This window comes from Orussus abietinus, unplaced genomic scaffold, assembly GCF_000612105.2.
Source record: "Orussus abietinus isolate OABI.00-Male unplaced genomic scaffold, Oabi_2.0 scaffold58, whole genome shotgun sequence".
Taxonomy (NCBI): domain Eukaryota; kingdom Metazoa; phylum Arthropoda; class Insecta; order Hymenoptera; family Orussidae; genus Orussus; species Orussus abietinus.
Window position 1 is genome coordinate 222,728 of NW_019394249.1, and position 24,827 is coordinate 247,554.

Genomic DNA, 24,827 nt, shown 5'->3' on the forward strand with positions numbered 1-24,827 from the left:
CTCGTTCCACGTGCGCGAGTCGCGGGGCATCGGAGCTGCGCTATGCATAATGCAGGTGCGGTGCATATGCACTTACGAAAGTAAGAAGCAAATTGGAGGCGAAACGCACTCGCGGTTTCCGCGGGTTCGCGATCCGACGCCGATCGACGCTCCCGGCGTCGTTATTCCGATCCTTCCCACGAGTCGTTTATTGCCGAGCGCCGATTTCCGAGAGGCCATAAATCGAGCCGATGAGAGCCCTGCGTTTACGTAAGAACGCCATTTGCGGCAAAACGAATGGGCTCGATGTACCGAGTCCTGTGACCGATACGAGAATAAAATCGGCGACGATTTTAAGGTGAACTGAAACACGTCGAGGAACTCGATCGACGTCGATAAAGAAGATTTTCCTAAATGCCTACGTCGTCGACGTTCGTTTTTATATCGACAGCTGGGTCGAATTGTATTGGGTATTGTACCAAATGGTATACTCCACCTGTCGTTTTCCTACAATAATTATAAAGAAATCCAAGTAAAATTCCAGAAATCCTCCGGATTCATGCTTTCTGAGGCCCTAATTGACTGCAGAAGGACCCCCTGCGCCATCTGTGATTTTCAGGTCAATTAAATTTTCACTCCGAGACCTCGTATTCCCATCGTTTTAGCATAGAAGCGCATACAACACTTTTTTTGCCTTTATCCCGTTCAAATGCGAGTTTATCGATTACCAGAGTGTTCTAAATTCTCGTAAAATTGTCCTGACCCTTTCGATTCTCATATCGGAGCCTTCGATAATTGTATATCGATCGAAATATGAGAGCTGGACGCCATTTTCGTTCTGGTCTGGGCTGTGTTAAACAATTTTATTAAAAAATCCAAATTTTGAATCAGTGTCAGGACAATTCTTAGATGATCAGGAGGGATGTGTCAAAGTTTCGGACAGTTTTGTCTAATACCCTTAAAAAAAAGTGTTGTATTCCAATCGACTGATTTGAAGGGTGTTTTACTCCACCTTAAGGAGGAGGATCGATCGCTTCAACGAACCGACGTTATTTCTCGCCTTTTTCATTCCTCCTTTCGTCTCCTCGAAGAGCGCGCTTCTCGGCGTCCGGAGAGCAAACGCCTTCCATCTCGAAGAACTCCCCCCGGGGTGCGCCAAAGCGATTCGCGACACCTGCGGTAATTTAATTCGGATTTAATTTAGATAATTATTAGGTGCTCGCCACAGAAACGGGGACTGGAGATGTGAAAGCGATAGACACGGCTTCCGCCTCTCCTAATGGACCGCGTGGATGGCTTTCAGCCAAAGCTGCAATTAAAGGGAGGCTATGTACCTGGATTACGCGTCCGATTACAAGGCTCCGAAGTTTTCCAGCTCTCTCGGGACATGCTTGACACCTGCTCGTTACTTCGCCCCTTTCCCTGCACTTAGGCCCATTTTCCGCCTCTTTTCCCACGTCCTTCTCGACCCGGATCAGGCGATAGGGAAGAAAGGCGCAGAAATTGGACGGATCGAGGTGGAGGAGACGTCCACTGCCAATTGCGAGTACCCGGGGAATTCCCTCGAGGATGAGAAGAGAAAATTCGAGAACTCGAGGAGAACCCTGGAGAACGGGGGAGGGATTTATTTTGGAAGAATCTTGCTTTAGAAAGTCCGGGAACTCGGAGAGGAGGTCGCGAAGACGATCAGCTGATCGCTTATACTTACGATTTGGAGAACTCGGAGGTTATCGTTAACACGTTCCCTGCCGCGTGGGGCGTATGCGCCCCACGCTGAACTTTCCGTTCAAGCCATTTGGTATTATCATTGTAAAATGAAGAATTTTAAAAAAATTCATTATGCAGTCAATTATGGGCATCTTAATACTATTGCTGATGCGCTCATTTGATCGTGGGGCGTATACGACCCACGTGGCCTGAACGGAAAGTCTTCAAAAAACGGTCTGGCAGGGAACGTGTTAAGACGGGAGAAAGAATTTATGCGAGAAGAACCGATCGCTTGCGCGAAGAAAAAATTCGAGAACCTCGGAAACGCAAAAACCCAGCCTCTCGCCTCTGGACCCGAAGAAGAAGCTGGAGACGTTTCATCTCCGCTGAAGAACTCGAATCTCGCGTGCACCTCGCCATATGGCCGGAGAATGCAGAACCGAATTAATAAGAGTCGCCGCCGGATGAGTTTCCTTATTGCAAATGCGTCTCCGTTACGAGGGAGATGCACCTATGCACGTGAGTGCATAATTCCGCCTTTGGCAACATATTTTTTAAGTTCTACTAATAATTTATGGAATATGAAAAATTCAATTTTTTTCTCATCCAAACCTATTTCCCCCCTACTAATAATTTATGGAATATGGGTCTACTAATAATTTATGGAATATGAAAAATTCAATTTTTTTCTCATCCAAACCTATTTCCCCCCTTAACACTAGGTTTACGGGACCCGTCAATTTGACGGAATTCAAACGAAAAGAAATACCGAAAAAAATCATAGCATTAATTTTAACCATTTTTGTATCGTAAATTAATCATTTCATCCGTAGAATTTGTACACGCAATTATTTTTTCCTAATCCTTCTAATTATTAAAATCTGTATGTAGTATACCTATCTCTACGAAACCCGTCAAATTGACCGACTAGCTAATTTCATAAACAATCCATATATATTTGCTTCGTTGCAGGGAGTGTAAGGCGAAGATGAGAGTGAAAGTTTGCATTGAAAGTGGAGAGATAGAAGGATCTTCGGATAGTGAAGAGGAAAACTTCTTGAAAGGGTGTCGTAGCAAGAAAAGGATGCGCATTCTTTCTAGTTCCGACTCCGAGGATGAGAGGACGAGTATTCCAATAATTTCCGTGACAATTTTTAAAAAAGGACTTTTTACTTATTAATCATTCATTTAAACGTAAAGCCTAGTGTTGTTTAATTCGGACTTAATTTGAATAAATCGATTTTCTTTAAAGAAAATCCGTGTTTTCGTTTACCCGTCAATTTGACGGGTGCTCGTAGAAACAGGTGTATAAAAAACGCCCGTAAACTTAATGTTAATCGAATTCGGCCAGTCGAGGGTCTCTTCGGGGTCCTGAAGAGGCTGGGGAATCTTCGAGGGAGACGCACGGTAGTCCAGGAAGCCGTGAGATTTCTTAAATCCGTGTTTGCAGTCGGCCTATCCCACGGGCGATATAAAGTTAACCCTTTACGATCGCATAATTTCAGGGCTCGCGGCGGGACCGACCATTTCGAAGTTACGGTCGTACGTGTCGTGAGGAACGATCGCGTGTTTTCACCAACTTCTGCGAGGCGCACCTCTGCACCAGCAAAACGCACCGAGACCGCAAGACCCTGTAATGAGGTAACGCGAGTACTCGCCGCGTTTTCTCGAGTCGATCGATCCGCCATCTTGAATATGTCGATTATTTATTTCCATCCATTTTATCTTCATTTAAATTGTCAGCTTGGAATGATTTTTTGTCATTTTAAGGATCTCAGGACGTCTTAAGAGGCACCCGCGGAGCGTCCTGGTTGTTCACCTCCTCGCCGTTCCCGTACTTGTCTGTACGTATATATTTATACACACACCTGTACATATATACTTGTACAAGTACGTACCTCGATGCCGAGCGTAAATCACGGAACAATTGTGCAAGACGGCACCTCTAGCGCGATATAAATCTCGGACGATCCCTCGGGACCCAATTCGCCGATTTCCCGGCCGCCATTTTCTCCGCCGCGGAGCTGTTCCTCGACCGACTCGTTTCCTTGCTCGATCCAATTTTTTTTTTTTTCTTCAACCGTGGACACGTCGATCGAAGGAAACCCGATAAGAAAATCGCCTTTACGAGGAGCTAGTCGGAGGGCTTCGATTCCGGTTTCGCGATCCGCGTCGTTCCTTGTAAACCTGACAAATTACGCCGCGTGCAGCTCCCGGACTAAATAAAACAGGAAGCGAGGCACACCTCCGCCTTTTTGTGCCAATCTCCTTTCCGGAAGCCCCCTTTGCCTTTTTCACGTACCGGTCGATCGAGAAATCGGGAGAGATCGGGAGAAATTCGACGCCGACCGTCTCCGACTTTCCTGCTCTAATGAGGGGTTGGTAAAAAGTTGTTGGAAAAATAATTATTTACCGTTTGTATCAGATTTTTCTCAGTCTCTTGGATTTCCCTTCCGCAAAGCAATGAGAGGTATTTTGCTTTCTATTTCATATTTTTAGATCGTATTTATTCGTTCGTATTATTTCATATTTTTAGACCGTGAAAAATTTGAATTTTTTCTACCGAGTATATTTTCACCCTCTCTCGTTTCCTTCTGCTTTATTTCACATTAAGGGGATTTCGCGTGCTAGCTTTCGGAGTTTAATTTTTCTTTTTTAATTCTTAAGGGGGTCGTAAAGTATCGGAAAAATCGAACGGGCGGATTATTTTCACGGTCGAGGAGACGCGAGAAAGCGAGGAACGCTCACGTTTCTCCGAGGCGGAAACGCGGAGGCGAGAAAGCGAGAAAGACGACTTTAACGACTCGGAGGGAGAAGAGCGGCCATTCGGTGACGGAAAAGCACGATAACGGGGGAACCGACACGGCAGGATCGCTTTACTGGCGCCTTTATATCGGCAGACACTAAAGAGGATCCCGACAAACCCAAGGTGTGCCATTTTCTCGAAATGGGCCCGATAAGCTAAAAAGACAACCGTAACGAATTCATTAAAATGGTAGCTGGAAAAATAAAAAAAGAAAAAGTGAGAAGGTTCAATTTGGGCCTTCCGTGAAGATCGGTTTGAAAGGGAGTGATTAGAAACGGAGCTGGAAGCGTAGAAAAGAGAAGGTCGAATCTGGGCCTTATGCCCAAAATTCCTGGAACAGGCCCCGTCCGATTCGTATCCCGAGGGGTCCAGGTTGATAGGGGATGATTAGAATCAGAGCTAGGAGAATAGGAACAAAGATTTTGATCTTCTTGGCAGTTTTGGGCCTCGGGCATAAATTCATGGAACGGGCCCCGGGGGGCTTATCGCGATTACATTGAAAGGGGAGTCGAAAAAAATACGAACTAGAAGAATAAAAATAGAAAGAAGACGAAATTAAATTCTGGGTCTTATACAATTTCTGGAAGGGGCCCCACGCTTCTTATCGGGGCCTTCGAGGGCGATTAGAACGCAATTCGAAAGCAAGGAAGCCAAGAGGATTATTGAAAGGGGAGTCGAAAAAAATACGAACTAGAAGAATAAAAAAAGAAAGAAGACAAAATTAAACTCTGGGTCTTATACAATTTCTGCAATGGGCCCCACGCTTCTTATCGGGGCCTTCGAAGAGGGCGATTAGAACGCGCTTCGAAAGCAAGGAAGCCAAGAGGATTATTGAAAGAGGAGTCGAAAAAAAAATACGAACTAGAAGAATAAAAAAAGAAAGAAGACGAAATTGAACTGTGGGTCTTATACAATTTCTGGAAGGGGCCCCACGCTTCTTATCGGGGCCTTCGAAGAGGGCGATTAGAACGCGCTTCGAAAGCAAGGAAGCCAAGAGGATTATTGAAAGAGTCGAAAAAAAAATATGAACTAGAGGAATAAAAAAAGAAAGAAAACAAAATTAAATTCTGGGTCTTATACAATTTCTGGAAGGGGCCCCACGCTTCTTATCGGGGGCCTTCGAGGGCGATTAGAACGCGCTTCGAAAGCAAGGAAGCCAAGAGGATTCCATCTCGAAGCCGTCGAATTTTGAAAGGGGAGAAATCGAACATTGAAAGGGGAGTGGAAAAAAAATACGAACTAGAAGAATAAAAAAAGAAAGAAGACAAAATTAAATTCTGGGTCTTGTACAATTTCTGGAAGGGGCCCCACGCTTCTTATCGGGGGCCTTCGATGGCGATTAAAACATGTTTCGAAAGCAAGGAAGCCAAGAGGATTCCATCTCGAAACCGTCGAAAGGAGCCGCCAGATCGCCTTAATTCGTTTGCGCCGGTCTCGACGGGCCCGATCGCCCGTGGGGCCCGAAAAGGAGAGCGATATGCAGATCGGGCCCGGCATAACCCGCCGTCACCGTCAAGACGCCGCGTAATCGACTCGAGGGATCCCGGGGCGCGGATCGGTATGATTGATAATTATCGCCTCGATAATGATAGCCCGATGGCGGGCCCGATGGGACCGGTACCGAGACTTAGGGCGACGCTCGGCGACCTTGCGCCATTATTCCCCTCGCCGGATGTATCGACCTCGGTTATCGTCGCAAAACGTTAAACGACCTCTACTTAAAAAAGAACGAGAACGACGCGCCCGTAGTTAGTCTCCGTGGATCCAAAATGGCGGCCGACGCCGAAGCGAGTGGCCTTGAAATATATTATTATTCTCTTGGGGTATCTCCATCGCGAAGTGCTCGCTATTATCGTTAAAAATCGTCTAATGACCTCTACTTAAAATAGAAAAAAGAACGACGTTATAGTTAGCCTTACCAGGATTCAAGATGGCGTCCGGCGCCCTCGCGAGGGGCTCTGGGATATTATATTTCTTTTTGGATATTCCGATCGGGCAATGGTTAATATTATCGTTAAAAATCTTTAAATGTTCCCTACTTAAAGTGGAGAAATGAACCTCCTTTTGAACTGAGAAATTAAGAGAAAACTGAGAATGCTGCGATGATCTGTGCTACCTCTACTTAAAATAGAAAAAAGAACGACGTTAGCCTTACCAGGATTCAAGATGGCGTCCGGCGCCGACGCGAGGGGCTGTGGGATATTATATTTCTTTTTGGATATTCCGATCGGGCAATGGTTATTATCGTTAAAAATCTTTAAATGTTCCCTACTTAAAGTAGAGAAATGAATCTCCGATTGAACCGAGAAATTAAGAGAAAACTGAGAATGCTGCGATGATCAGTTTCCGCAGTTATCGCTAATTTTTTTCCCCCTTTTTTCGATATTTCACCGGCGATGCGGACAACGGCGGGCCTTAAGGCCCAACCTGGGACTCCCGCGGGGCCCGTCGTTCGCGATCTTTATCCGGTTCGATGCCGGCTCGGCATCTCGGATGCAAATGTCAAGAGATGGCCCGAGAGATGGATCGTCACGCCGAGGAATGGCGGCTCTAGCCGGGCTCGTTTCGGATCGAAGATCGATCGACAATCGACCCATTGTCCCTCCCGAAAGAAATCCACTCCAAGATATGACTCCACGATCAATTATCGGGATATGTTTCTCTCTACCATTTAGAATTTTTCGAGATTCTTCCTTCCCCGGTGGCAGAAAAAAAGCGTCGCTCCTCCTTCGGACGAGAAAGCAAGGACCGACGTTCGCGGGCCTTATTAGGCGCCGTTTTTGATCCGCAAGAGCGAAATACCGAGGGGTCGTTTAACGCCGTTAAGGCCGCTCTAATGGCCGCGATGAGCTCCGCGATTTGATCGCCCTTTTTGTACCTCGTACGCTTTTCATTTCAATTACCTGATTTACCGCAAATGGCTCGTACCATGTAAACATATAAACGCGAAAGGAAAATATAAAATAAGTAAGGACCTTCTTGAGAGTCTAAATTGACGGTAAAATTTGATGCGAATCGGTGTATCCATTTCATAGGAAAGTTTCACAAACTTCGGTCGGAATTTTCGTCCCACCTTAACCTTTTGTACACGGAGCCCTTTCGACATAAGGGCGAAATTCATCAATGCGTGCTGGCAATATTGGACCAAACGTCCGGCACCTTTAGGCGCCTTTAGGAGCCAAAGTGTTGAGGCCACGTGCGAAAAGCTGGCACCCCCACCTTTAAAAAATTCAAATTTTTTAAAAATTAGCACATAGAGAGCAGAAAATGTTAAGACAAAGAAATTTGAATTTTGTAAAAGTGGGGGCGCCAGGTTTACGCATCTATTGAGGCCAGGGAGGAAATGTTAAGACAAAGAAATTTGAATTTTGTAAAAATGGGGGCGCCAGGTTTACGCATCTATTGAGGCCAGGGAGGAAATGTTAAGACAAAGAAATTTGAATTTTGTAAAAGTGGGGGCGCCAGGTTTACGCATCTATTGAGGCCAGGGAGGAAATGTTAAGACAAAGAAATTTGAATTTTGTAAAAGTGGGGGCGCCAGGTTTACGCATCTATTGAGGCCAGGAAGGAAATGTTAAGACAAAGAAATTTGAATTGGGGGCGCCAGGTTTACGCATCTATTGAGGCCAGGAAGGAAATGTTAAGACAAAGAAATTTGAATTTTGTAAAAGTGGGGGTGCTAGGTTTACGCATCTATTGAGGCCAGGGAGGAAATGAATCGCAGATACAAGGAGTTAAGGGGTACTCACAACGCTGTCTTGCCGACCCACATCCGCTCCGTGTCCGAGGAGGAGCTCGACCACCTCGAAGTGGCCCTCGGCAGCCGCCCTCTGCAACGCGGTGACACCCGACTGCAACACACAAACCGTTATTAACTTTTTACCAGTCTTCGCCATTACCTCTAAGGGGACCATCGCGGCTCGTTACCGGGACGGGCTCCACCCCGACGTCCACCCCGGGCTGGAAAAATCATTTTCTCCCCCGGGTAATAACGACTCCCGAAGTGGCTCCATTTTTTATAAACATAAATACCCTCTCCCGATCCCGAATATATTTTTTCGAACCAAGAGGGAGAGGTCTAACATTTTTTCTTCCTAGCGAGGACTCGCTTAAATGTCCCCAGGCCTTGAGGGTTGGGAAATAAAATTACGAGAAAATATAAAAAGGTCTGAGGAAAGGAAAAAAAATCGGACCGCTCGTAACGGCTGGTAACGAGCCGTTGTCTGGGAAGTGCCGGGTCATTTAAGCGGCTTGAAAGCTCGAGGAAAGTGGTCTTCGGGTTCGGCGGTCTCGAAGGAAGAGGTCGGAGACCGCGACCGCAACTTAACCGCGGTTTAATTAATAGTTATCCACTTATGAAGCATCTGCCCGAGTAATTGCGGGCTCGTAGAAAAAGCCACTCTCTCCCGAGAGGCGGACCATTCTCGGGGGACGACTCTCTCCAGAAAATTTAATAATTACCTCTTCGTTAAATTATCAAATAAAGGCGACTTAATTTTCTATCCTTTTTTTTCTGTCGTTCGAGGCACGCGGCAATTTTTTATCGCATCCTTCCACGGCGGGATAAAATCATCGTCTTCGGGGTAATGGATCAGGGGGTAATCGTATTACCCGAGTCCAGAGAAGGTTTTTCTGGAGCCATGATGATACGGTCGCATTCGTGGGGTCCATCTTCCTCTTCTACGTTCCCCAGGGTACAAGAAACGTGCGTACCCGCTCTTCGAGTTGAAGAATCGAGCAATAAAGTCGGGTCGGACTAAGTACTCGAGTCCTAACGATGAAACGAGTTACTCCGAAAATAATTCTCGCCCTTAGGAATTTTTTTTCCAAGACCAAGGATTAATCTGAGAATACCCGAAGAGGTCCTGACTCGCCACAAATAATCCGGGGGCATTTAAATGCCAGTAAACAAATTCTGGATTTTTTTCTCTTTTTTTTAAGGCCGAGAAAAATTATTCGGGAACCTCTTCGGAAGGCGGAGGATTATATTTAAGGTCGCAACGAGCCTTGGAGCTCGATGAGCGATGGTTCGCAAGGTCTCCTTCGGAGTCCTTCCGAAATGATTACTCTTCGTCTCCTTTCGGGCATCCCGCCACTCGGGAATGGAATCCTCGCCACGTTTTTGCTCCTCTTGGACTCGCATCCCGAGAAAACGGAATCGCTCGTTGCGGCTCTTCTGCTCGTTAGAGTTCCGCTTTTGGACATCCGAGTCCCCCTGATCCTGATTTCATCTCGAGTCAAAGGACTCGACACTTCGTCCGACACTCCTGAAGGATCCTTCGACTTGGAAGAATCGCCCAAGAGCTCTCAAGAAATTATTTCCAGACTATAAATTTTTCCATCTTGGGAATCAATTCTAAAATAAGGAATCCAGAACACGGATTCCAGGCTTATCATCGGGATTGGCCTGGAATTTATGCCTTATCAGGCACAGTCGGAATGTCGACTCGGAATCCTCGATTGCCTGGAAGCGAGGGGTCCTTTTTATTTCCTCTTTTTTTTTTTATTTCCCTTTATTTCCAGTTCCACCGGAGCGACTCTTCGGCATCGATTTCTCGGATCAACGGGATCGTTCGATCGAATCGAGACGGGCTCTCTTCCCGATCGAATCTAAAGGGTCATCGTTAACGGAGGCGATGCACTTCGATTTCTGCACTCTGCAGTCCTCTCCGAAGATTCGATCTCCTCGCAATGGACGTTCGATAGCGATACGCGATTTTTCCGAAGCGATCGTCGCCTCTGGAATTTCCCTGGATCGAAATATTGTAGAATTTCCGCCTCCTCTGGATTAATCGACCCGTTTTAATAGCTCGGCGAGGAGAGCTGGGATTAAATGACGCATCGGCCGCGCCTTCCCTATTTATTTTGCATAGAGAAAAGGCGAAAGCGATCGCGATTCCAGATCTATCCGGTGCATAACAATATTCCCCGTTAACGGTGGGACGTTAAACGCTTCGCCGATCTATCGATCGAGGTTGATCAGGGATCGAGGAACGAGGAGAAGCGCCGCATCCAGGGTCGACAGCCGAGCCAGAGGAGACAAAGTAAAGGCTCTTCTTCGCCGACCTTCGAAACATCCGATCGACTTCGTCGACCTTCCAACATTTAAATCAAACCTTCTGGATCGTCCCTAAATTTTTTCAAAGTTTTCCCTTATTTTCTACTATTTTTTTCAGAATTTTTCTGCGTGCGGGAAGATGTTCTCAAGAAATCAAGATGGCGGACGCTTCCTCCGATGATGATCCCCGCGACCGGACCTTCGAAACATCCGATCGACTTCGTCGACCTTCCAACATTTAAATCAAACCTTCTGGATCGTCCCTAAATTTTTTCAAAGTTTTCCCTTATTTTCTACTATTTTTTTCAGAATTTTTCTGCGTGCGGGAAGATGTTCTCAAGAAATCAAGATGGCGGACGCTTCCTCCGATGAAGATCCCCGCGACCGGGAAGAGATTTCCACGCGAGCGGCTTCCTCGCTACGATGCGGCGATACCGCATTTGGAGATTCGGCGTTACGAGGAAGAGGACAAAAACGTGGATCGCCTCTCGCGATACCTCTGCTCTGATTCCCGGCGAAAGCCGCCATTGTGTCCCGAGTGGCTTTACATCGTTTCGATTGTTTCGAGCAAACAAACGAGGCCCATTCCATTCGCTGACCCGCTTGGGGTTTTCGTTCCTGGTTCCTAGTTTCATTCCGCTCTCCCCCGGGAACCTTGCCATGATAAAATCGTCTTCGTTAGTAAAAATCCACTCGAAAAAAAGGAATCTTCCGGGGACAAAATGGGGACCTTTGGTGGCGTTTCCACGATTAAAAGGCCACGACACGACTCGCCATCTCGTTACCCTCTTCCTCGTGCTCATCAAGGATGTCAAGATACTACGGTCCGATAAGACTCTCTCTCTTTCTCTCTCTCACGGTTTACAACTCTCCGGCGACTCGCAAGACCGGAAACTCTCTTCCTCTTCCCTGGAAATTCCTGATAAAAAATTCCGCCGTCTCTAAACCAGACATTAGAGGAAGTTAATAAAAGTGATGGAGGGAAAGATCTGAAATTTCGACGGCCAAGGGCAATTGGAGCGTGCGTCGGGAGATTCCAGGGGTTATTAATTAACAGGTTGCATCGCGGATTCCAAGGGAAAGAGAAATCGAGGCTTCTTCCTTTTTATTCCTCCCGCTGAGCGAATCGCCATCCCGTCGCAGATGATTTCCCGGGATTGCCAGGATGTCCTCATCCTCGGAAATGTTTTTGGGAAAGGACGAGCACGCTTTGGGAGGACTCGAGCACGTCCGTGGATTTAATGTATTCGCTTTCTGTCCGCCGTCGAATCCGTGGTAGCATGCTAATTGCCCTAAGGACAATAGGGAGATCGCCTCGACTTGAGAACCTTTCATGGTCCGATACCATCTTCGACAAAAATCCCTCCTTGAGTATTTAAATATTAAAGACAATTGAAAATATTCATTTCAGATAGGTACATTTTTTTTTAGGGAATAATCTAACGGGTCAAGATTCGCCCCAATGCACCGTCCAAAGTCGCGGAATCTCCTCTGAGAATTTCTCGGTGCGTAAACGCACGCGGATCGTCCACGGGAGCGGTTACCCCGCCTGCCTTGAATTGCGCGCGAGCGCATAAAGCGAGAAAAGTCCAGAGGAGCTTTTTTACTCCCCGATGGCGATTACCCTCCCGAGCAACGCGAGTAATTGCGAGGCCACTGGGGGGAAAAATTCCCGAGGGAAAACTGCGGCCCCCGCGGTTCTTTGCGGGGTTGCGGCGAGTGCAGCAGCCAATGCAGCAAACGTTGCACCGAGAGGGACACGAGCGATATTCCCCTCCCGTCCCTGCAACTTTTCATTTCTCATCGGTTCCAAAAATCTCTGAAAAAGTAACGTTTCTTAATCCGATTTCACAATTTCGCATTTTCGCACTTTCGCATTTTCGCAATTTCGAAATTTCGCACTTTCGCATTTTCACATTTTCGAAATTTCGCACTTTCGCATTTTCACATTTTCGAAATTTCGCACTTTCGCATTTTCACATTTTCGAAATTTCACTCTTTCGCATTTTCGCAATTTCGAAATTTCGCACTTTCGCATTTTCACATTTTCACATTTTCGAAATTTCGCACTTTCGCACTTTCGCACTTTCGCACTTTCGCACTTTCGCATTTTCGCATTTTCGCAATTTCGAAATTTCGCACTTTCGCATTTTCTCAATTTCGTCATTTCGTCATTTCAGAATTTCGCAACTCTAACGAGGCTCGTCCTGGCGAGAACCGTTAAATCAAGGAAGGTCGGAATATTTTGTACCTCCACCCTCCAACCTCGAATTCACGAGCGGGTGAATTTATGGCGAAGCCAACACGGGCCTTGATTTATCTCGCGTGTTACCGGCCCAGGGCCTCCGTTCTTTGGGCCCGATGCGACCGCCATTTGTAAGGAAAAAACACGAGGAGATAGAGCCAGCCTCCCTGTTCCTTCTTTTCTCCCCAAGAGACGCGGGAATACTCGACGGTCGAAGTCGGATACCTCGAGTCCTTGATTCTGCAGAAAATCGGCCATTTCTATATTTCATTTCTTTTTCCCACGACGGATGACACGGAAAGCGATTACTAGTACTCGCGACTTCTAGTACTCGCGACTTCCCGCGTGGGATAGGTCAGGTCCGAGGTCGAGTGCGCGCGAGAAGGGACCTCCCGCCGGTCCAATCGTCGCCATTTCCTGGGAGTACGAGACTCCTGGGGGGAAAATGCCCCCAATAAAAATTGCGCAGGGAAGGCCGAGGCCCAACTTTTATTCGGGGTGATTTTTCGTATCTCGCTCAGGGGATATATAAATCGGCGATTGTCTCAAACAGAGAGGCCAGGCCGCGGTCTTTTCTTTGAACACGGGAGAGAAGGAGGTTGAAGGTTGCTTCGAAGGAGAGCGGCCTCGACCTACGTCACGGGCGGATCATTCCCTGTCCAATCTCCGGATTAAGAGGAAAAAGAATCCCCGGGACATCCTCGACCTCCCTTAACTCGGATCTTAATCTCTCCTTTGATGGCTTTCGGAGATGTCGATCCTCTCGGAACGATCGGAGGCTGACCTTCCATATTAGGATGGAAGGAATCACCGAGGACACCAAACCCCGACCTCGACCTCTCGTGAGGTTTTCAACTCCCGGGTTCACTTTTACCGATATCGCTCTTCGATTCGCTATCGAGAATCTATAAATTCCTACGTAACCCCTGCTCGAAATTTCAAAAGCGACCTCGACCTCCTGTAATCTATATTCGGGTCCGGGTAACCTCGACTCCTTAAACTAGACCCAAGTCCGAGAGATATCCAAGGTCGTATCCTAGAAAACGTTTAATCGGGGACGAAAAAGGACCCAAAAGGAACATTTTTCATCCGACCTCGACTCCACCGTTTCGACCTCGATTAGAGCCTTTCTAGGATGCGACCTTCGAGATCTCTCAAACTGGATAAACGAGTCATACAAGTACACACAAATACGAAACTCTTCCGGAAATATCGAGGAGAGGGGAAATGCCTTTTACTCTTTAAGGCGAACCCGTTTTTCAGGAACGTGGAAGTCTCCGCGACACTTTTCCTCGACTTTCCCGGATTTTCCGCGGTTAGAAAAATTTCAAGCGTCACGTATTTACCGCCACGAGCTGGGAATTAAACGTCAGGCCATAAAAGGAACCCGATATACGACTACAGAAAAAAAGAAAAACGTTACAAATCATGAAAAATATGTTACTAAATTAATTATTCAAAACTACATTTCCATTACCACGTAGCATCCTGTCCAATCGATTTTTGTAAGCGAAGTGCATAATTACGATTCCCATAAAATTATGCATAATTTCCCATGGCCACGTGGTGTCTTGACGTTGAGGGTTGCCACCCCTAGAAGACCGTGTGGCCTAACGGATAAGGCGTCGGACTTCGGATCCGTAGATTGCAGGTTCGAATCCTGTCACGGTCGGCCATCTTTTTTTCCCAAATCCACCCCCTCGAAAAATCCACCAACCTTGACGTTCTCTCTTCGGGGATAAGAAAAAAGGATCCATTACGATCTATCCCTCAAAACTTGATCGAGGCTCCCGATTGTCCAAATAAATTCCACCTTCCTACTCGGTGACGTGGAAAGCGAGATGTGATTTTTCTTTCCGTTTTTTATGGTTTTTCTATATCTTCCTAGTATACGTAAGGGGAAGAGAAGAGAGGGGAAGTCTAGGCACGAGGTAAGGTAATAACAAGGCGAAGCCAAAGAGGTTTAGGAGGGAGAAACGAGGGAAGAGGGGAACAAGGAACGTGGGTCTGGTTGACCCATGACCGGAAGTAATACGTGCCGAGGAGAAAGAGAGAGACATAGAGAGGCGACCATACGTCGGGACGTGGGCGTCGCAGGGACGAGATCGGGAGAATCGACGATTATTTCCACGCCGTTCCAGATGGCGAATTATCGAACGTGCTCGTCGACCTCCCAAGGTATCTTAAAATCGGGGAAAAAGGACATTTTCCCACAAAATATCCAGCGCGAAACCTTCCTCGCAATTTATCTATTCCTGCATACCCTTCATTTCAATTGACTATCAAATCTTTTTCGTGGAATATCAAAATTTTATCAAACGTAAAATAGAATTATATAAAAAAGAAATGGAGAAAAAATGCAACTCGTTTCGATGAGATCCTCGATTTTACCCGACGTCATCTTATATTTTATCGTACGTCATTTTCTGTTTAATCTTTCATTATTTTTCTTTTTTTTTATTTCATTCGACGTCAGTTTACGCGGTGTCAAAAATATAGCCGGATTTCTGAGAGGCGTCTTATCGTACGTCATTTTTTCTTTCATCTATCGTTATTTTTCTTTTTTTTTTTTAATTTCATTCGACGTCAATTTACGCGGCGTCAAAAATATAGCCGGATTTCTGAGAGGCCACGGAGACTCCCGAGCGAGGCGATGCACCGGGTGCATCGGGTGCATCGGGGGCATCGGTCGGCCTAATGCATCGGCTCGTCGCCTCGAGTCCTCTCATTACTCGAATGGGCAACATTTAGTTGAGCACCTATGGGAGCACCAGGTAGGATGCGCTTACAAATTACAACCAGACCGACAGATTACCCCGGGTCCATTTAATACGACTTCGATTATCTCCCGAGTGAGACATTCCACTCAAATGGACATGTCAAAGAAAAATAAAGAAAATATCCGCAGTCCCGGTCTTTTCGACCTTCGAAGGAAAATCATTTTTCCCCTCGACTCTTGTCCCCGATAACAATTATCAGCGACATTCTATTTAATTGTTTTTTTCATTCTTACGCGCAGAGCTCTGTACGCCGCCATTATCCAACTTTATCAACAGCTTTTTAATATAAATTTTCGAAGCAATTTTATCGAGCGCCGATATTCCTCGCGGGTGAACGCTTAATATTTACGCGCCGGTAATTCACCTTTAATTGCGCTGTCGCGCTCTTCGGTACCTTAATGACTTTAATGACTCGTAAATCGTGCAAGCGGCCAAAGACTTCGAGGCAAAGGCGGACGGAAGAGCGTCCCGGATTCGACTGCACACGAGAGATTTCAATTTCTCCAGGCTGGTTGAATTGCCCGGAGTTTTTACCGCCGTTGAAGAAAAGGGGACGAAGAAACCGCGGGGGCGGACGTCGTAAACGATCCCTGCAAATTACGCCATTTTGCGCGGCGCCGTTACGACCCGAGCGAGAAGAGAAGCGTAATCAAAGGGCGGAAAAGAAATAATACAATTTGCCGCAATTGCCGAAAAATTATTCAGATCGCCTCCCTCAATGCTCGTCAGACGTATCATTAAAGAAACTCTGATTTTTCCAAGTTTTCATTAAATATTGGGAATAATTTTCCTCTATAATATACCTAAGTTTACTCGAGTCGAATAATTATTCTTTGAATAACAAAATATTCCTTTGGTTAGATGAAATCTTTTCTCCCGGTGTACTTTTTCGACAAATTAGAAAATTGGAAATCCCTAGGTATGGAATTATTTCTTCGGGGGAGCGAGAAAATCGGATCGCGTTTTTCCACCAGGAAAAATTGGTTGAAATCGGAGAAAGGAATGAAATATCTTCCCGGAGCAGATAAACCGGCAAACTGTCCCAGATCGTGACCACGAGGAGGCCCTCGACGAGGAGCGTCGTGTCCGGGACCGGCACTAGCTCTTCGGCATCCTCTTCGGCATCCTCCTCGGCATCCTCTTCGCGGCCGCGAGGTCAGGATTATAATTGCTTATTAAACCTTGACTACTACCCAGACGAGCTGCTAATTGTCCGTAAACCTGCACGAATTAGCTCTTAAACGGAAATTGGGCCATTTCCCCCACCGCGATTTCCAATTTCCGTTTAAAGGTAAAAAAAAATCCAGACAAATTTTATAAAAAAAAAAAAACATAGTGAAACCGCAAAGAAATTCGCCATGAAAAGGTGTCGCATAATTATTCGTCCTAACGGTGGATGCACTTTTTATTTCGTGATCTCTCGAGGCTGCAATTAACAACAATTTAGGTTATCAAGATAGGACCTCCTCGTGGCGACAAGGACCTATGCCCGGGTGCATCCCTGCAGGGATGCATCTCGGAACTGCAGGGGCATCGAGGAAGAGTGGGGAATTTCCTAGTCACCGTCTGGAAAGGCATATCGGTGCTAAATCTCGACCAGCAGTGAATCTCAATTAAGGGGAATTAACTAACCCGATTTATCGAGACTCGGGAGGGTAAAATGAATTCCCGATAAATTTAAAAAGTGGGGAAAAAATCATTCGAGCGTCATCTGGCGTCCATCGAGAGTGGAGGCACGCCCTCCGCCATTTGGCCTCCCCTTTATTAATATTTATTACGCCGTTCGGCGGGTCTAAATAAATTTTATATCGAATTAATAAAGATCCGCGGTTTGCCTCGCCTTTATCGCTATTTATTGCGCGGTCGACTACGTTGGGGTAATTTTTATAATCAATAATAGGGAACTCGGTAAAACGAGGGCGCTTTAATTGCACCGAACGGCCGGCTGTAATGGGAAATGTAAACGACGAGTCCTTCGTCGCGGGGCATCCTCGGGGCACCGACAAAGCTGCCGCATTTTGCAGGAAATAATTCATAATCAAAGCCGATAACGGTAAACGACCTCGTAAACAAGAGAACCTTTCTCGAGCACGCCCGCAAATCGCTCGCGATTCATTCGGGATCCGCGGAATCGCGTTTCCGCGAAAGCGCGAGCCAACCTTCGGGCAGTAAAACGCGATGGGTATTCCATCATCGCGGGGCATCGCCATTTTTACATTGAAAATTGCCCGAGGAGGATTGAATCGTCAAATAAAACCGTCATCGAGGCGTATCGCCGTTTTTCGATTGAAAAATCCTACAAGTTGACCGACGATCGAATCGACGCGTAAGTCGCGGTGCGTCGCCATTTTTAAATAGAAAATTCTCTAAAACGTAATCTCGGTGCATAGTCATTTTTTTTTTTTTTAATGGAAAATAAGTTAAACCGACCGACGGTTGAATCGGCACCAAAAATCTGCATCGCCATGCTTGCCAGTTTTAAATAAAAAAAAAATGGTCTAAACCCTCATCACGGTGCATCTCCATTTTTCTATCGAAAATCGGCAAAGCCGACCGACGATTGAATCGTCCCCAAAAATCTTCATCGCCATTCTTGCCAGTTTTAAATAAAAAAAAAAATTGTCTAAACCCTCATCACAGTGCATCGCCATTTTTCTATCGAAAATCGGCAAAGCCGACCAACGATTGAATCGTCATGAAAAATCTTCANCTCCTGATCATCTAAGAATTGTCCTGACACATTCAAAATTTGGATTTTTTATAAAAGTTTATTAACTCAGCCCAGACCAGAACCAAAATGGCGTCGGAATCGTCCCCAAAAATCTTCATCGCCATTCTTGCCAGTTTTAAATAAAAAAAAAAATTGTCTAAACCCTCATCACAGTGCATCGCCATTTTTCTATCGAAAATCGGCAAAGCCGACCAACGATTGAATCGTCATGAAAAATCTTCATCGCCATTCTTGCCAGTTTTAAATAAAAAAAAAAAATTGTCTAAACCCTCATCACGGTGCATCGCCATTTTTCTATCGAAAATCGGCAATGCCGACCAACGATTGAATCGTCACGAAAAATCTTCATCGCCATGCTTGCCAGTTTTAAATTAAAAAAAAATGGTTAAACCCTCGTCACGATGCATCGCCATTTTTCTATCGAAAATCGGCAAAGCCGACCGACGATTGAATCGTCACGTGAGATCGCGGAGGCGAGGTGCATTCTGCATTCTGCACCTCCGGGTGCATCCGTGACTCGAGTCGTACATTCGCGGGTTAAGTCGTTCCCCGGCGATTTAACCCGAGGATTCCTGGCCCCTCCGGTCGTAGGTGGCGGGCGATTTACTCGGGAGTAAAGCCGGCCGGAAAAGGGAATGAGTAATCGCCGACAAGATAATTAATTCGAGCCCATCGAGCTCCCTCGTGGCGCTAGATAAACACGAATCCTCAGCGATTCTAAGTGCAGGTAAAGGTGCACGCGAGAATGAACATTGTAGGTGCCTACCGACGAGTGATGCCGGTTTCTCTTGAGGTTTCCTCGGGACCTCCGACAAGGGGCAGAAACGCGAGAGTATCTACCATTGCAGGTAGCCACTCGGCTATTTATTAACGAAGGCGTTAATGCTACTTCTTCATTTACCCGCCACCAGTTCCGACTTTTCCCTCGCCCGATTCCAGGATTCCGATCGCGATTAATCCCCCACTCAACCCGCCTTTCATACTAAAAAGAGACATATATTTCCTCGTTACGTATTTCTACGAATTTATTTACAACGATTTTACACGGTAATATTAAAATGCATCGCAACTTCGAGAACATGCGCGACCTGCATCGAAATCTCCGGTTAATGGAGTATATCGCGGAGGCCATTTTCCCTCCTATGAACGTTTGCATTTATGCTAGGCAAAGGTAAATATTCATGGTTTTGCAAATACATTCAACCCACCTGCAATAATATGCAAGCGGAGCTGTCGCCTCGGGATTTCGCAAATCAAATCCAAGATATCTGAATTTATGCAAGTGAGGCTGGAAGCGTCCCCGCATCTGCATGTAAAATAAAAAAGCTAAAATGTCCCGCCATTTCGTAAATTCGAGAATATCGGAGGCCCTCGACATTTACGCAGACAACGCTAAATCGGCGATTTCGCAAACACGCGCGACGCCGCATCGAAGTCTCCGCAAGAATCGAGAGATATGGAGTCCTACCTCCGTTCCCTATTCGCAAACGGCTTCATAAAATGCGAATGCCCCTCGCAACCGCCGGGAAAAAGACCCCAAAGGGTATTTCTGTAGCGGCATTTCCTCGTTAAACGAAAATAAATAAGAAAAAAAGAGGAGCGGAGAACGCAACGCGGCGACGCGCGGTAGAAATTCCCGCGAGCGCGTCTTCGCTCATCGAGGGGCCTTAAGTGAATTCCCGGGTACCTTAAACGAAGAACTAGGAAATGTCAAGGCGCACTTTCACGTCGCGATACCCGCAATGCCCTGGGTACTCGCAATAAGTAACCGACACCGACCGGTGGGAAGAGACGCGGAAACGCGCGGCGCGAAATTCAAATCCCGGAATCCGACGCGCGCTCGATACCGCTGAATAGTTAAGACCTCGAGTCGCATAAATTACGCGTCGATAGAGAAATTGCGGATTTCCTGAGAGTAGCACCACTTTCCATGCATACATTAATCCCGGGGCGATTCAGGTTCGACCGTTAGCAGATTTATCACCGGGGCTGCCGACAGCAAAATTCTTGGCATTCCACGTGGCGGGGCAAATGGCGGTGTCAGCGTGAAAAGAAACGCAAGAACGTTCGAAAAAACCGGATTTCCAGATCGCGGGGACGTACATGGTCTCGTTACATTTTTTTTTCAATTTTCCTCCGCGGGGTTTTCAGCTGACCAGGTATGATGCGATCCAAGATGGCGGCGCTTATCGTCCGCGCGAATGAACTAGGGGCCGCACTTAACGCGGCCTATAACTGGCGTCTGGAAAAAAAGGGAATGCGTATTGCGCGTCTGCGGTCGCTTATCGAGGAAGTCACCGGCGAGATACGCGAGCGAGTCGGTTCGAATAAATCCGCGGCTTTAATGGCCGCGGCCATTACGGTTTAGAGCCGAGCGGATAATAAGCCGCGGTCACGGTTGCAGTTGCGACTGCGGTCGCCGGAGTACTTCCATCCGAAATTTATAGGTGCCCGGGGTTATTTCCATTCCTCACTGCGCGGTCGCGTTTTCGCAAGGAACTCCCCCCATCTCTCCGTTTCGATTTCGCAAGAAATTTTGCGAAAATCGAGGCGCAAGAATTAATCCAACATGGCCGCCATTGAAGGGCGTCGCTCGTCTCGGCGACGCGGGGGGCATCGAGAGCACCTCGCAAATCTCAAATCCGGACTCGTTATGGACCTCGCGGATATTTAATCGATCCGCAATTAAGATTGCTATAAAATACGGACGCGTGCGGGGGCCGCAAATGGGGCATATATACCGCGGCGCGCGGGGGCACATATTACGGTATTCCCCTCTGTCCAGAGCAAAAGGAGGACGTAAATAAATTATTCGCAATAAATTCGGCCGATGGTAGATTTAAAACGGGGCGATAAGAGATATCGGGATATGACGCCTCGTGCACCCGAGAGGAGAGGCCGGAGATAAAAGAGACGAAAGCGAGGTAGATACGATCGCCGACCATAAAGTTTAAAAACTGATATTCATTGCGGGCAGAAAGAGGGCGTAAAAAAGTGGCTGGCTATTTTTGCGAACGGGATGGAGTGGAATTCAATTCCCGCGTCCGACTGCCCTCGGTCGGAATCAAGATGGCGGCCGTCCCTCTCGCGTGACTCTCTCGTCTCGGGCGGCGTCGAGCCTCTTAAGGTGAAGTGAAACATCTTTCAAATCAGTCGATTCGAATACAACACTTTTTTTTAAGGGTATTAGACCAAACTGCCCGAAACTTTGACACATCACTCCTGATCATCTAAGAATTGTCCTGACACATTCAAAATTTGGATTTTTCAAACAAATTTTCTAACAGTCCAGACCAGAACCAAAATGGCGTCGAGCTCTGATATTTCGATCAATATACAATTATCGAAGGCTCTGATATGAGAATCGAAAGGGTCAGGACAATTTTACGAGAATTTAGAACACTCTGGTAATCGATAATCTCGCATTTGAATGGGATAAAGGCAAAAAAAGTGTTGTACGCGTTTCCTTGCTAAAACGATGGTAATACGAGGTCTCGGAGTGAAAATTTAATTCACCTGGAAATCACAGATGGCGCAGGGGGTCTCTCCGCAGTCAGTTAGGGCCCCAGAAGGCACGAATCCCGAGGATTTCTGGAGTTTTACTTCGATTTCTTTATAATTATTGTACGAAAACGACAGGTGGAATATGCCATTTGGTACAATACACAATATAATTCGACCCAGCTGTCAATATAAAAACCAACGTCGGCAACGTAGGCATTTAGAAAAATTTTCTTTATCGACGTTGATCAAATTCCTCGACGTGTTTCACTTCACCTTAATCTCGGTCGACGCGATCGTCGCCGATCCGCGTTAATCTCGATATATCGGACCGTGTTGTGACGAATCCGCGGAGGGCCGCGTTTCTTTTCCCTTCGACGCACTTGTCACGCCGGCATTGCAGAGATGCCTGCAACTCTCCCGGCCGATGGCCGCTCACGATGCATTATGCACGCTAATCCTGCGACGGGCCCCCGGCGATCTCGGCCGCGATTCGACGGATTTGCAATGGTGCAAACTGCATTAACCATTGATACCCCCGACGCCCCAGGTGCGGCATCCCTGTCAAGAAATTCGCTGCTCGAGCCTTTGCAAGAAATTTCACCCAAGGATGCGTTTCTGGCTCGTGTCGACGGGCGACAGGTGCAGCTCGGTCGGCAGGTGCAAACCGGGAAAAAAATTCAGATGAACGTCGTCACCACGAGCGGCGGTCTTTTAAAGACTCGGGATATTCCCCTCAGGAAAATCTAGAATGATTTAAGGTGAAGTGAAACCCCCTTCAAATCGGTCGATTCGAATACAACACTTTTTTTTAAGGGTATTAGACCAAACTGTCCGAAACTTTGACACATCACTCCTGATCATCTAAGAATTGTCCTGACACATTCAAAATTTGGATTTTTTATAAAAGTTTATTAACTCAGCCCAGACCAGAACCAAAATGGCGTCAAGCTCTGATATTTCGATCAACATACAATTATCGAAGGCTCTGATATGAGAAGGATGAGGACTTCTCGAGTTTTACTTCGATTTCTTGATGTTTATTGTAGGAAAACGACAAGTGGAGTATGCCATTTTGTACAATATTCAATATAATTCGACACAGCTGTCAATATAAAATCGAACATCGGCACCGTAGGCATTTAGAAAAATCTTCTTTATCGACGTCGATCAAGTTCCTCGACGTGTTTCACTTCACCTTAAAGATTCTTAACCTTGCCTGCACGGACGGAATAGGACAAAAATATAATCTCACAAATTGTAAAGTTATCCCTAAAGAAGGAAAAAAAAAAAAGAAAAGGGGAACCCTTAGGGGACCGAACTTCACAGCTCGTAGTGGGAACGTTTAATAATAATTTTCTCGCGGTTAATTTCTCCCAGCGGATTTTCTGAAATTTCTGGAAAGCCGAGAAATACCTATACTCGATGTCCCGCCGACGGAAACCTCCCCTCGTCGTAAACGCATGAAGAGGTCTTCCACTTTTTGCGGCCGCGCGTAATGGCCGCCGATTATCTCCACCCTTGGCGCGCGATCGTACACTGGGAGACATCAATGCCCTCCCATCCTGCACAGGCGATGTCGTATCTGCAGGGGAGGCATTCATGTCCGCAGGGTATACTGGGAGACATCAATGCCCTCCCATCCTGTACAGGCGATGTCGTATCTGCAGGGGAGGCATTCATGTCCGCCATTGTACATCGACACGAGTCGCATGGCGAAACTTTAATTGTCGGTACTCGCGAATGGCCTCGCGGACCGGATAATGAGGTACGACGTGTCGTTCCCGTCCCTGCCGGATTTTTCCGCCATTCTTTCGAGCCACGAGGATGCGTGGACGGTGAAATCAAAATGGCGGCGCGCCCAGGCGTGGACTTCCGGCGGAAGGAGCGTTTGTCGGATATCGATTATGGCGACGATTCAACGGGAACGAGAATATATTCTTCGAGCCCGACCGGTCGGGCATGCCATATGCGGTTACTTCGCAAAAGGCTTTCGCCATTCCTGACGCGACCGGAAACGGCCCAGCTGCGCCGATCGTTCTTACAGGGCACTAAAATATCGTTATTAATTGCTGCGTCGTTAAAATTCCAACTAGAGGGGCGAGGGTTTAATGTAAAATTTCGGCGTTACTTCCTGCGCCCCTGAAAATCGAGGGAATCAGGTTAAGTCAGAATTGGATTTTGAAGGCAAAATTTCGGTTTTCAAAATTTCATGCTCCTCGTTACAAAGTAACGTGCGTTATTGATTATTGCGCCCTCAAAAATAGAGGAAACGGTAGGATGTCGTTAACGAGGTGAGAAATCATTTTGAGGTTAGGTACCTTCCGGTAGCGGTACCGGTCCCGGGATACCCTTCCAAGATCACTCGAGGATCCGCTCCCAGGCGATTGCGGCGATTCCGCCGCGGCTCGGCAGCCGATCGCGCGCATAGATCTCGGGAGTTTTGCGGAATCCCCTGCGGAATGTCCTCTTCCCCTGGCCTCGACAAACTCAACAAAAATTGCCCACCTTATCGCAATTTCATGAAATAGATTTTTATAGATGATATGCATATAGCACCGCGAGAGATTTATTTACAATGGCAGGGAGAAAATATCGAGAGAAAGGGAGAAAATCGGTACACGGGAGATTCATTAATTCCAATTTAATCGTTTCGACGGAAATCAGAGGAGTCGTTGCAACGGTCATCGGATGCATTTTTCGAGGAGGCCGGACGAAGGATCGTTCGCGCCGATATTCCGGTCCCCAGGGGAACATTAATTGCGCGATATCAGGGGGAATCCGGTCCCGAGGACGGCATATCCCCAGGGACAGGTTTCTCCGAGCATGCGCCACCAGGTGCAACGGGCGCCAAAATAAAGGCCCTCGAGTGCAACGCGCATAATTGCCCGCCGAGCCCGTCCCTGGGCGCGACCAATAATTACATAATAATTGCAATATCTATTCTATAAACTCCCCGTACGGAAAAAAGGAGACGATTGCCCTCTCAACGGCTGCTGATAACGATTTAACGATTAATT

General features: G+C 46.8%; 1 protein-coding gene and 1 non-coding gene across 5 annotated transcripts in view; one reads left to right on the forward strand and one right to left on the reverse strand.

Annotated features, from left to right (window-relative positions):
• LOC105698494 (ankyrin repeat domain-containing protein 6) overlaps nt 1–24,827 on the reverse strand; it is an 81,415-nt gene that overhangs the window by 27,119 nt on the left and 29,469 nt on the right. For all 4 annotated transcript variants that reach the window (XM_012422794.1, XM_023433818.1, XM_012422796.2 and 1 more), the window contains one exon: nt 8,242–8,343. In XM_012422794.1, coding sequence (XP_012278217.1) covers nt 8,242–8,343 — 102 coding nt within the window. The remainder of the gene's footprint in view (nt 1–8,241; nt 8,344–24,827) is intronic.
• Trnar-ucg lies at nt 14,395–14,467 on the forward strand. The gene has a single exon. It is a non-coding gene; the product is annotated as a tRNA-Arg (tRNA).